The sequence below is a fragment of the Glycine soja genome, chromosome 8 (assembly GCF_004193775.1).
Source record: "Glycine soja cultivar W05 chromosome 8, ASM419377v2, whole genome shotgun sequence".
Classification (NCBI taxonomy): domain Eukaryota; kingdom Viridiplantae; phylum Streptophyta; class Magnoliopsida; order Fabales; family Fabaceae; genus Glycine; species Glycine soja.
Window position 1 is genome coordinate 6,996,664 of NC_041009.1, and position 14,064 is coordinate 7,010,727.

The window sequence follows — 14,064 nt, forward strand, 5'->3', positions numbered from 1 at the left end:
TAAAGTTTGATGAAACATGTAACATGTGGTGCATGAATGATAACATGCTTGAGTGGTATCATATATTTGAGAGATTATGATGCTTAAGACGGCCACAACACAAACAACCGACCGTCAAGAATAACAAAATTTTATGCTTGACTCAAGATAATATTAGATAATATTCACTTTCATGTAACATTATCTTGACATGAAAGTTAACACGAATCCTAATAAAATTTTATTATTATTATTTTGACTTTTAATATATTTTTTCCTTGACTTTTTATGAAATTTGAAAACTTGTTTTTATCCTTGACTTTGTAAAATGATATTTAGTTTAAGAATTTAATGATTATGCTGATGTTATAAAATAGTTTTATATTATTATAAATTATTTTTTATGTAACTTTTAAAATAATTATTATAAAAGTAAACAATCTTAAGTTGAGATTGAATAATGGTATAATTTTTTTTACACAGTATAATTCTTTTTCTCTTATTTTAATTCATATTAAGTAGTACTGTAAGGAGAACATTTAAAATTCCAATTACTAAAGTGGTATTATTAATTGATTATGGTCCCCAACCTAGGATTTGCAACTTATTGCAAGGAGGAAAATGAAAAAAAAAATAGTCTATATATATTAAAATAAGTATTATTTTATAAACATTATGATTTTTTTTACAAAATTAATAAGCTTAATATTGTATTAAAAAAAATTAAAAGAGCACTTATTAAGTATTAATGTAAAATAATAATTAATGTTATATTAAAAATCAAATATGATATTTATTATATGATAACTTTTTTCCAAATATTACACTTATTTTGATAAGAAGTTTTAAAAAAAATCTGTCTGATAGTACAAGTAGCCATCTGAGTTCTGAACGGTTCTAGTCAACGAACGCTCAATCACCGCTGCTTTGTTTTTTGTTTTGTCGCGTAGGACGTTACCACTGTTCATCCAGGAGCTAGATTCCAACACTCAAAAAACAACAAAATGTTGCCGCATCCTTCGCTTTCTCTATTGCACGTGTCTCAGTCTCTTGTTGATCCAAACACCTGAACCTGATAATACCAACTTCCCTGTTCCATCTCTGATTACTACTGCTGCAAATGGAGGAAGAACAACAACAACAACACCTTTCTCTTTCCATTTCACTTTCTGTTGTCTCTGCTGCTTCTTCTTCATCAGAGGAGAATTCCAATCCATCAGATGCAGTGATCTTCTTTGGTCTGAGTTTGGCTCTGGGGATTGCTTGTAGGCACCTCTTGCGTGGGACCAGAGTCCCTTATACTGTTGCCTTACTCATTCTTGGCATTGCACTTGGATCCATAGGTCCTATTCCTTCCCTACCCTTCTCTTTTTCATCATATTATTGCTATTACTGTTATTGTTAATATTGATGGTTTACTTTCTAGAATGAACCACTTAGCCTTGTGGATTTCTATAGCTGGGTTTGATGTGATTACGGTTTAAGAGCAAGGAAAAAGGCGGATTTTTTAGTGTCAAAAGGCATCTGGAAGTGTTGACTTTCTATATAAGAACAGAAACTGAAAGGAGAAATTTTGATACACACCCTCTGAACTCCTCAACTTTCTCGTTTTAGTCAAACAATAAGGATCAAATTTAAACGAACTGGGATGTTGAAAAAATGTTTTTTTGTCTTTTGTTTTTGTTTTTCGATCCCAATCATATTCCTATACCAACATCATGCCGTGGTGGCATTATTTCACCATGTTTGGAGAGGCAAAAAGGATATTTGAAAGCAAAGGGAAGTGAATAGGAAACGGATTTCTCTTTTCTCCTTTTTTATATATAATCTACTGTTTGATCAAAATCCAAAATAGGAAATGAATAGTTTATAGTGGATCTTTCATAATTTCTTGATTCTATATATACATCATTTGTTTTATTCTAATCTGATCGTTTTGAGCTTCTTTTTTGAAGTTCCAACCAAGGACGCATGCATACATCAAACATATTTCAGAAGATCAAGATATATTGGAAATCAAATTTCAAAATAAATAACCATGGGAATTCAATATAGATTAGACTTGATATTTTCATAGAATCCTTTTGGAATTTACTGTCTCTTATTGTTTAAACTGGTTATATTCATAACCATCTAAGCTAATGCTCACACCCTTAAAAGTATCATAGTTATATTCATAGATTAGACTTCAAAGACTTGGAAAATGTTGTCAGCATTTTTTCTTTAGGCATAAGTTTTCTCAACACCGCCCATGTTTTTCATAGCTGGTCCCAAGCCTGGGCAAAGGAGGAAGGTTGTGTTAGGCCCTCACATCCAACATAAAACTTGCTATTATACCAAACATGGATAGGTTTTGCAGAAAGTATTATACTTGTTCCATGTTGATTATCATTTCTATTTATAGTTTTGCCTCATTCTTTGTCACATTAGACATTACTTGTGTCTGTGAAAACTTCCCTACTATTGGAAAATGTTGCACTTCCCAGTTCAAATCCTGGGAATGGAAAATATTCCAAAGAAATTGGCATTTCCTAGTTTTCTCAGAGATGGAAAACTATTACCTGCCAATCTATGTGACAGCCCTTTTTTGCGTTTCCATACTATATAGGCTTTTGTTTATTTAACATTTATAGAACATATTCCATTTATTTAATTTTTAATTATTAATTATTTACTTGACTCGTTAATGGTGAATTTCTAAACAGAATATGGTACTCATCATCGGCTGGGAAAGATTGGGGATGGAATTCGTATTTGTAAGTTTGTTCAATTTTTATTCCAGTTATTTTGAAAATTATGTACTTGCCAATAAAAGAAAAGAAGGAAAAGGCTTTTTTCATTGTACAGCTTTGGATGTGTTTCAACCTAAGAAGCTTTGATCTTCACTGGTTCTTGTTTAAAAACAATTGAAGTGATTGATATTTTTAATATGCAGGGTCAGAGATTGATCCAGATCTTCTTTTAGCTGTTTTTCTTCCTGCTCTCCTTTTTGAGAGCTCATTCTTAATGGAAGTTCACCAAATTAAGGTTTCTTTTCTTGGATTCTTCTATGAGTACAATTTGAGTTATAAAGTGATGTTGCCTTTCTGTTATGATAGTTCTATCTAATATATGCATGCAAGCATTGGCATATTCTTGCATTATTGTGTGCAGGCCCATTCAATTTGGTATGCATATTCAGTATATAAATTCTTGCCTACTTATTAGTAATTTTTGTTTGCTTTGGTGACTTTTCTAGATGTATGCTGTTGTGTTTGTCTGCTTTCTAAATTCCACAAAGCCCCAGCTGCCAACATGTTCACAATTAAGCATCACCAATAGTGTGAAACTTGAACAAAATAATCCAAATGCCGTGCAAAATCTAACCAAGAAGCCATATAAACTAAAGGAGACCAACATGAAAACTGTGCTAGAAACTAACAATTCTAAGTCAAATATCAATTATTTTGAAATCTTTAATGCACAAAAGGAGACTAAATAACTCTATTTCATACAATTATCAGTATTCCCAAATGAAAGATGAAGAAATTAAATCAACAAGATCAGACATAGCTAGCATTTAACACTGCTAAACAGGGAGCAGACATGATGTTTTTTTTATAAAAATATAAGCCATTGACTATTATTTATAAGATGCCTGATGTTGCATCACAATATGTATTTTGGACTGAATGCAGAGGTGTCTTGCACAAATGATCTTACTAGCTGGCCCTGGTGTTGCGCTTTCTACTGTTTGTCTAGGAGTTGTTTTAAAGGTACGGGAATCGATGTGTTTAGATTTCATTGTTTGTTATACGATTATAGCTCATTTGTCACAATACAGCTTACTTTTCCGTACAACTGGAGTTGGAAAACATCACTGTTGCTTGGAGGACTTCTGAGTGCTACTGATCCTGTTGCTGTTGTGGCTTTGTTGAAAGATCTTGGTGCCAGCAAAAAGCTAAGCACGATAATTGAAGGGGAATCCTTGATGAATGATGGGTATTTTTAGTATCCTTTGCTCTTCTTTAACTAACATCTACTCTTCAAATGAATTTCTGTTTTGCCAAATGAATCTAGGTTCTAAGAAGTGGCTCAAAGCCTTGAATGTGTAGAATTACTGTTTCTGCATGTGATGGTTTTTTAAATGTATTTTATTTTTTGAAAAAAATTATTCTTCATTCTTGTCCAGGACTGCTATTGTGGTTTATACTCTTTTCTATCGGATGGTTCTTGGAGAGACCTTCAATTGGGTTGCTATAATCAAATTTCTAGCACAAGTCTCACTTGGAGCGTAGGTTTCACCTTCTTCTTTGTTGCACTAGTGGTGAAAATTATCTTTGCTCATGTGACTGTTTGCTTGGTCCAGTGTAGGAATGGGTCTTGCTTTTGGGATTGCATCTGTTTTGTGGCTTGGGTTTATTTTTAATGATACAGTGATTGAGATTGCTCTAACATTTGCTGTTAGCTACATTGCTTATTTCACTGTAAGTACCCTTCAAACTTGAAATCATCTTTTAGTAAATTTAGAGATTATATTTGTATTTTGAATACTTACACAAGTAGGATGTATTGGTTTTTGGTATTATAATCCTAATTTCTTGGATGTCTTGTGGTAAGATGAGAGATTATAACCTTAAGATGAGAGATTCTATTGAAATTGTATGACCATATTTGGTTTTTGTTCTTGGGTGTTATTTTGAATTACTTCAATCTTGAGCACAGATAAATGGATGGTCAAAATCTTTTGCAGGCTCAGGAGGGTTCAGGTGTTTCTGGTGTCTTGACGGTGATGTCTTTGGGAATGTAAGTTGACCTTTAGTAAAAAAAATGTCTATTACCCATTTTGGAAATCTAGTTATTCAAATCTTTCTACAGGTTCTATTCTGCATTTGCAAGAACAGCTTTTAAGGGTGAAAGTCAACAAAGCTTACATCACTTTTGGTATGCCTTTTTTACTTGTCCTTGTGTATATAAATTAAAATCATTGTATGAGTTTTCTTTTTTTTAATTTCCAGTGTTGCACTCAATATAATGGCAATAAAAGAAAGGGATTTTTAGTTCTATGTGGAACATTAAAGATATATTTTATTGGCTCCCCTCCCTCTCCCTGGATATTCTTACAGTTCAAGGGTTCTAGTCTCTTTGTGTGTTTTGTTTCATCTAATGCTTCATCTAAGGGTCCTATACACTGTATCATAATAACTGTAATTACAATTCATGTCTGTTTGTCCTGTCTGTCTCTTTTTGTTTTTTTTGTCTTATTACTATCTCTATAAAGACACAAGAAAACAAAAAATCTGACTCTAAGCCAAAAGCCTAAAACAGTTAATCATTGTATGCCTTGTTGCTGCAACAAGGTCACACCTTAGATTTTCCATATGAAATCTCCTCATTTTCTGTATTTATATTTTGTAGTCAAAATGTAATTGTGTTTTAATCCTTTATTTATTTTTCTCCAGGGAAATGATCGCTTATATTGCTAATACCTTAATTTTCATTTTGAGGTAAGAGCTTAGTTGGAATCTTCAATCATAATCTATTGACATAACTTGTGAAACAGGCTTTTAATGCATCTGTGTTAAAAAAAAATAGAAAATATGTTTTCTGGTTGAACAAATGTAGGACAATCTTACTAGTATATCACTTTCATTAATAGTTTCTTATATCTTTTTGCAGTGGAGTTGTTATAGCTGAAGGAATACTTGGTGACGAAAATGTTTTCTATCATGGTAGTTTTACTTGAAGAATCACTTTATATATTCTCTTATTTTTTGCACTATGCCATGGATTATATTCTTAGTTTTTGTTTAATTGGGAAAATCTGTACCATGAAGTATATTGAATGCAAGTACATGAAAATAATGGGAGTTCATTGCAATCTTGTATTACTTTGCTGATGAATTTTAATTATGCTGAAGAAAGCTGTATTTCATATTTTGTATCTACGAGTTATTGGGAGGGGGGAATTGGCAAGCCCATGCAGTTCAAAATAAAAATGGTAGAATTTCTTCAAATTTTTACCTTTTAATCATATATCCTTGGACTATGTCTTCCATAATGTTACTGTGCATGAGAGCTCTTGCACACATCTTCTCATGTTATAAGGATTTTAATCTCAGGATTGAAATTGATAAATAATTTGTGTTTTACTTCTTGGTTTCCCTCTAGTAACAAACCTTATTCAATGAGAGAGGCCTATGAAAGTTGGAAAGAAATAACTATGATGATTATGTTCTTCTCAAAGAAGCAGCAATAACTTAATTTCAATGCTTTGATATGCTTACATTTTCTAGAAGCTCTTGCCAATATCGCTTGCCTTTTTATGTTGTTTAAGCACTCATGTTTGTGAAGTTTAAAAGAGTGACTGCAAAGTATTGGGTCTGTTTTAGGAACATCATGGACCCACCTCTTGCTTCTCTATGCATATGTTCAAGTGTCCCGGTGCATTGTAGTCGGAGCATTATTTCCCTTTCTAAGATATTTTGGATATGGTTTGGATTGGAAAGAAGCTATTATTCTCATCTGGTCAGGACTGCGAGGCGCAGTTGCCTTGGCACTTTCCTTATCAGTTAAGGCAAGTATTCATTGACTAATGATGCATATTTATAGTGCTCCTTATTGATATAATTCTTCCCGGACATTGTACCTTATCATTGTTTACAAGTGAGATAGGTGCTGTTAAGATTTTTTTCTGATAAAAGGAAGAGCTTTTATTTTAAGGGAACTTAAAAAGAGAAAGGGCCATAAGTTAAACTCCTTTAACCAAGCAATGAAACTAACTAATCAAAGCTAAAAAGCAATGATAACAGTCATAAATTATAACTGATAATGGAATAGGAATAATGAGATATATTCATCTTCCCAATACATTAGGATTTGTAGAAGAAAAAGGAATACTTGCTACTGGAAAATGTGACAGAAATTAGCAGTTGTCCTTATGTGTTTGAAAGTTCCCTAAATTGTGGTCACCCTAGCCCACCTTAGTTGCGGCCTGTTTAGGGGCTGCAATCAAGGGTGGTGGTTTAGCCCCACATTGACTAGAGATATGGCTTAAAGAGAGCTTATAAAGCTTGGGCAGTCTTCACCTTACAAGCTAGTTTTGTGGGGTAGACTCAGGCTTTAAGCCCAAATTCTGAGATTATCCTTATCACGAGATCAAGTTTGTTTGGTCTGCAAATCAGAAATATCTCTTGTGATATTCATGTTCACATTTCCTAGTTTAATCTTTTAAATTTTTGGTTGGTTTAGCGTTCGGGTGGCAAATCATCTGAATTGACTCCAGAGACAGGAACACTGGTATGCTTTTCAATTTTTGATTAGTTTCAAATGCATGACTCTTCTAAAATTATGTAAGGTCATTGCAACCCAGAAATCCTTGATATCTTAATTGTCTTTATGAACTGACTCTATTGTTTTTACTTGTGCAGTTTGTTTTCTTCACTGGTGGAACTGTGTTTTTAACACTTATAATAAATGGTTCAACCACACAATTCATTTTACACTACCTTGGCATGGATAAATTGTCAGCTGCTAAGGTCAGGGTTCTTCTGATCTTCTATGTTCAACTTATGTTCTTGTTTTGAGAGACAAAATGTTTTGATATCTCATATTTGTAGTTCCCTAATGTTGTATAAATGCTTGTAAATTGATTCCAAATGAAAATATCTCTACATCACCTGTTTCTCTTCTTTCTGACTTATATTTGGTCTGGCCCTTGTGTTTTGTTTACGTAATAACAGAGACGGATCCTTAACTTCACAAAGTATGAAATGTTGAACAAGGCATTGGAGGCTTTTGGTGAACTTGGAGATGATGAGGAGCTTGGGCCTGCTGACTGGCCCACAGTGAAGAGATATATCTCCTGTTTAAATGACATTGAAGGTGAATGTGTTCACCCTCATGGAGCACCTGAAAATGATAGTAACCTAGATCCTATGAATTTGAAAGACATACGAGTACGCCTTCTGAATGGTATGGGAACTTTTACATTTGTTTCAGTCCTTAGAGTTGTGTAACTTAATAGTATTTCATTATTTGTGTCAAACTGTCAATTCTTAGTTTTTACAGCAGGAGGAACCTCATCAGGTCTGTACCTTGTGTTTCTGTTTGATTAACTGCTTCAAACATTCTAAATTTTTACAGTTCATTAATTTAGGTTAAAGTAAAGGAAAGACACATCATCATAAGACACTATGGAATCTGTAAAAATATTTTTTCACCTTCAGTTTTGTAGCATGCACAGTTGCAATGAAGGGTAGGGTTCGATTATATCAATATCATGCCTAATTTGAGAACTTATTGCTCATATTAGGTGTACAAGCTGCTTACTGGGAGATGCTTGATGAAGGAAGAATTTCTCAAACAACAGCTAATATCCTAATGCTATCTGTCGAGGAAGCAGTAGATTTGGCTTCATCTCAGCCTCTATGTGACTGGAAAGGTTTAAAATCTAACGTCCATTTCCCGAATTACTATAAATTTCTACAGTCCAGTATGTTCCCACCGAAGTTAGTTACGTATTTCACCGTGGAAAGGTTGGAATCTGCATGTTATATTTGTGCTGCATTTCTTCGAGCTCACAGAATTGCCCGACAACAATTACATGACTTCATAGGTATGAGTCTATCTCATTAGTTTGCCTATTTCTCTTTATCTTAATAATAATAATCCCAGTTTTCAACTTTTATTTCTTTTTACTTCATATCTTTTCCATTTTGTTTTCTGTCCTTACTAGCTGTGTTAACTTTTTTTTTTTTTAATATCATTGTCAGTCATAGCACCATTCTTTCTTCTCAATTCTCTCTACTCTATATCCATGCTTCTCTATCTTTCTCTGGACCCTAACACCAACTCTGCCAAAATATTAAGTTGTTATGTGAAGGCTCATGATTTTCTTATATTTAACACACCCCTTTTTTAAAGGCCACTTGTGCTTGAAGCATGGACGTTATACATGCCTACCCTATCTTGTGTTAAAATTCAACTTTATTTAGAAGAATGGGGTACAGGGTTGAACATTTCACCATATTCATAGAATCTGTGATACTATGTCAATGACAATTCTCCTATGCTCTAAAGCTATTAGATAAAGGTTTATTATTGGTTTTAGTGATAAAACAAATTAATAGAGAAGAAAGGAATTCAAACAAATACAAAGGAAAAGATAACCTTCTCAACAAATAAAAAACAATGTAAAAGCTCTTATGAGCTATGCCCATATGGTAAGGATAGATGCAAACACGTGGTTCAGATAACCTTCTCAAAGAACAGTGTAAAAGCTCTATAGGAACTAGGCCCATATGGTAAGGATAGATGCAAACACTTGGTTCAGATAACCTCAACAAATTCAAAACAATGTAAAAGATCTTATGAACTAGACCTATATGGTAAGGATAGATGCAAACACATGGTTCCCACCATTGTGTAGTTTGGACAGAGTTAGATGTATGCAACCTTGCCCTCATGAGTGAAGAGGCTGTTCCCACAGTTAGAACCTTTTGACACCAGTTGCAAGGCAGCAACCTAACCTTTGGAATTTGATTTGAATTATATAAATATATAAAATGATGACAATTTTAAACTTGAAGTTTAATAAATAATTACTAGTAACCTTCTTTTGTTTCATACTTTTACATATTTACAATTTTTTTTTGTGGTTTTAATCTATTGGTTTTAGGGGTGTGCATTCGGTAGAATTGTTTTCTCCTTTCCCAATCCCCTTTGTTAGTTCTGTTAAATCCTTGCAGAGCTGTAAGATGTTTCACTTTCTCACTGTTTTACACTGGTTGCCATTCTCTAGAGTTGAAATAAACCATCGGGTTTGAGTTCCTCTTAGGTGTTCCATCAGCCTATGCTGTATAGCATGGCGACTGGATTATCCAAGCCATATCATGCCAATTTAAGCCATATTAGAGGTGTATCAGAAGCTGTGAAAATTAAAATATAAATTACATAATTTGATACTTCTTGGATAATGAATATGCATTTAAATGTACTGGATTTGATGCAATATGTACATGGATACTTTATATTTTCCACATATCAGTGATTCAGAGCTTCCCAGCTCATGGTGCATTTTTTTATGTCAGGTTTTTAAAATTTATGCTATATTTTCCACATATCAGTGGTTCAGAGCTTCCTCACATGGCACTATTTTCTAATTATTGTAGTACCTCTGGTACTATGTATCTTTTATTATCTAATTAATATATTTTTGGCCGTTCAAAAAAAACTATTTTCTAATTATTGTCTTCCTTTTAAATCTTTGTGTTTGTCAGATAACATTTTTTATATTATATTTAGGATCATTTGTATTAATTTTCTCTACATTTAATTCTGTAGGAGACAGTGATATTGCTTCTGCTGTCATCAATGAAAGTGTTGTGGAAGGAGAAGAAGCACGGAAGTTCCTAGAAGATGTTAATGTTACATACCCTCAGGTTTGCTAGTTAAATGTGACCTCTGATGTTTTCTATTTTTGTTTTAATGGATTCTACTTTAATTAAGCCTGTCAGTGTCAAATTGATTGGTCTTTTATCTCAATCAGTTTGTTGTGCGACAATTTTCTGTGGTGTTAAAATGAACTTTTTTTCTCAAATTTTCTTTATTTAATACCATGAATGTCAAATTCTCAGGTTTTGCGTGTTGTAAAAACAAGGCAAGCAACATATGCAGTGCTAAATCATTTAATTGAATATGTTGAAAACCTTGAGAAGGCTGGGATATTGGAAGAGAAAGAGATGCTACAACTCCATGATGCTGTTCAGGTATCTTGTGATATTCATTCTTTCTGTTTATCTGTTTATCTGTTATCTGATGGTTTGATATTATATGAATTATAATTGGGTGTTCATCTATTAATTGATTTATTTATTTTTCAGACTGATTTAAAGAAACTACTAAGAAATCCTCCTTTGGTTAAGCTTCCTAAAATAAGTAGTATCCATCCAATGTTGGGTGCTCTCCCATCTTCAGTTCGTGAATCACTTGCAAGTTGTACCAAGGAAATGATGAAATTGCGTGGTTTGACACTGTACAAGGAAGGTGCCAAATCAAATGGTATTTGGTTAATTTCTAATGGAGTGGTGAAGGTATTAAATTCTCAGTATAAGCTTAACATATTTCTCATTGCACACACAAAAGATGCATCTTTTGAAAATTTCTGTTTATCCAGTGGGAAAGCAAGATGATAAGAACCAAGCACTCTTTTAATCCTACATTTACGCATGGGAGCACATTGGGTCTTTATGAAGTGTTGACTGGAAGATCATATATCTGTGATGTCGTCACTGATTCCGTGGTATTCTGCATTTTTCTTGAAGCTGATAAGATAAGATCATGTCTCAAAGCAGATCCTTTGACGGAAAAATTCCTGTGGGAGGTATGGTTACATTAATAGTTCATTAGTGCAATCACTGCTTTGACATTAACGGCTTCTGACTGCTTATGTCACTGCATTCTGAAATTCCAGCATGCATTGTCTATGAATTTCATCAAGTCCCTTCAGCTCAACAGGGATTCAGTTTTTTAGTTTCAAAGATGCGTCTTTAAGATATGCTGTTTATTGAGGATAATATAGTTCATAAAGATATGTCTTGGTGTTTATTTTTGGTGCTGTTGAAGACATAGAAATGGTAGATGATCTAATTACTCTCAATTATCATTGGCCATGGTCTTACTCTTAAGTTTATCTTGATTTGCAGGAAAGTGCTATTTTCCTTTCCAAATTATTGCTTCCTCAGATATTTGAGAAACTGGGTATGCAAGATTTAAGAACTCTTATTGCGGATTCCGAGAGATCTCGAATGACCATATTCATAAGAGGGGAAACAATAGAAATTCCTCATCATTCAGTTGCCCTCTTACTAGAAGGATATGTCAAAACTCAAGGTCGTCAAGAACTGGTAACAGCACCAGCAGCCCTGCTTCCTTCACATGGGAATCTAAGCTTCCAAAATTTGGCAAGTTCAGGTATCTGATCGTATATGCTGTCTGTAATATTTTTTTCCCTGTCTAATACTGTTTACTTGAGTTTCCATTGGATGGTTTGGGAAATGCTAAGGCACAAGGAGGCAGAATTCAAGTGCAAATACCATAACTGGGCTTTGAAGCCTGATCATTTTGAATTTTGATCAAACTTGTACTTTCAATTGAACCAGGTTCTAAGGAAGCTAGTTTTATTCATCAACAAGGATCTAGTTATCTAGTTGAAACTACAGCAAGAGTAATTCTGTTTGACATTCCAGCACCTGAGGCTGATGCTGCTCTTGTTAGAAGGTCAAGTTCACTGTTATCACATGCCGGGGATCATCCTCATAGATCTTTCCGTCGAAAACATAGTGGTCTTATGAGTTGGCCTGAACATTTCTACAAACAAGACCATAAGCAGAGATCTGAAGGAGCTGGGCGACAAACCAATAGTTTATCTGCAAGGGCAATGCAGCTGAGCATTTATGGGAGCATGGTATGTCAATATAGAATAACATTAACTTCATTGAACAAAAATCTTTTACTTTTTCCAATTCTACATTCCAAATTTGATCGATTACTTAGTTCTACAAAGAATCTAGCTTTCTTGCAGGGTTTTGAAAGGAGAATCCACCTTATATTTGATTTTTCTTGCTTAAATCCATCCTAAATGCTTTAGTTGCCAATATATGCCCCAACAGTATTTGGTTGATTAGGCACTGAAACTTGTGGTTGGGGCATAATCAACCATACTAAATTTCACCTTCTCTTTGCCGGGTTGTGTATCTGGTGTAGCACAGATTACATATGTGCACAATTGAAGTTACTTGAAATAAGTTTATTGTTATCGCAATTTGAGTTGCCTAGTCTGTCAAACGGATTTTCCCAAGGTGAAATTACCTATAATGTGATTTTCTAATCAAGTGAGAGCTCTATCACCATAGTGTGTGGATTTACCTCTTTTTTTTGTGAACTCATGGTGTCTCTCAACCGAGAGTCTATGACTAATTTCTCGAGGTACTGAGGTTCATTTAAAAGGATAATCTCTTCCAACAGATGTTTTTCATAAACGTAGAAAATCAAATCCCTGACCATACACTTAAGAGACAATGTTATTTGTCAAGCATGCCACACCATATTGGTGTGTGTGGATTTACCTAGGCTCCCATAAGATAACTGACTATAAGCAAACCTCAGTACCTCACTGACAATCTTAATTTTCTATTATGTTATTTGGCTTGCAGCAGAAATGTTAATCTTTATTTTATTTTTCCATTAATTAATTCTCATTTTCAAGGTGGACATCCCTCCCCGGAGTAGAAGTTTGTTAACCAATGATGGTAGACCACCTCATAGCTTGTCCTATCCAACCATTGTGTCACATCAAGGTCGTCCTCTTGTTTCAGTCAAATCAGAAGGAGCTGCAACTGCCAAGAAGGTCCATGAGGTCACAAGACATGTTACAAATCCACCTTCACAAAGCACAGAACGAAGACAGCATCACCATGGAGATAATTCAAGTGATGATTCTGGTGCTGAAGAAGAAGATATTATTGTGAGGATTGACTCACCAAGCACGCTATCTTTTCGCTAGTCTTCAGGGTGAAGAATCTTTTGTGATTATTTGTTTGTTGTGCAATAAATGGTGCCTCTGTATCACCAACATTGTACATTAGAACAAATAGGTGTATAGAATAGACCACGAGGCTGTATTTTATTTACAATAAACGTATTTGGAAATGGGTGTTATTACTTGAAGTTTTTTAAGTTGTACCAACATTGTTATAGAAATACAATACGTTTGAGTTTGGTAGACACTCTTCAATCACAAATCCCTTGGGAAGCTTTTCTCCATTTAAGTCATCCCACTTGTATCATATGTATAACATCCTAATTTCACCGTCAGCTTGTATGACTGATCCCATATATTTAAACTTACATGTGGTATGACGTTCTTTCCCAAACTTACTTTTGAGGCAAAATCCTCTTGTCTCTTGCTAAATTTGTAATGCACATACTCTGTCTTACTCCTATTTAAGCAAAAATCCTTTGTTATAGAAGGTAAAATGAAAATGAAACCATAAGTCCTTATATAAAGTATACTACTAAAACATATTTTTGTTGTGTTTTTTTCTT

The 14,064-nt window shown here is 33.9% G+C and overlaps 1 protein-coding gene across 1 annotated transcript; it reads left to right on the forward strand.

Annotated features, from left to right (window-relative positions):
• Nucleotides 1-877: 877 nt before the first annotated feature.
• On the forward strand, nucleotides 878-13,787 carry LOC114421531 (sodium/hydrogen exchanger 8). The gene is made up of 23 exons (XM_028387494.1): nucleotides 878-1,322; nucleotides 2,685-2,735; nucleotides 2,915-3,006; nucleotides 3,657-3,734; nucleotides 3,803-3,960; nucleotides 4,151-4,252; nucleotides 4,328-4,445; nucleotides 4,712-4,764; nucleotides 4,837-4,902; nucleotides 5,421-5,465; nucleotides 5,638-5,690; nucleotides 6,351-6,535; nucleotides 7,210-7,257; nucleotides 7,389-7,496; nucleotides 7,701-7,932; nucleotides 8,273-8,575; nucleotides 10,303-10,400; nucleotides 10,596-10,727; nucleotides 10,842-11,051; nucleotides 11,135-11,341; nucleotides 11,664-11,931; nucleotides 12,120-12,424; nucleotides 13,226-13,787. The coding sequence occupies exons 1-23, from the start codon at nucleotides 1,100-1,102 to the stop codon at nucleotides 13,520-13,522; spliced, it is 3,432 nt and encodes a 1,143-aa protein (XP_028243295.1). The 5' UTR covers nucleotides 878-1,099; the 3' UTR covers nucleotides 13,523-13,787.
• The last annotated feature ends 277 nt before the right edge of the window (nucleotides 13,788-14,064 follow it).

Excerpts from the sequence above, each read along its gene's own strand:
- LOC114421531 (XM_028387494.1), top strand. The coding sequence starts at position 1,100 with ATGGAGGAAGAACAACAACAACAACACCTTTCTCTTTCCATTTCACTT. Across the intron at positions 8,576-10,302 it reads ACAATTACATGACTTCATAG|GAGACAGTGATATTGCTTCT; the intron begins GTATGAGTCTAT and ends TTAATTCTGTAG. Across the intron at positions 12,425-13,225 it reads TGAGCATTTATGGGAGCATG|GTGGACATCCCTCCCCGGAG; the intron begins GTATGTCAATAT and ends CTCATTTTCAAG.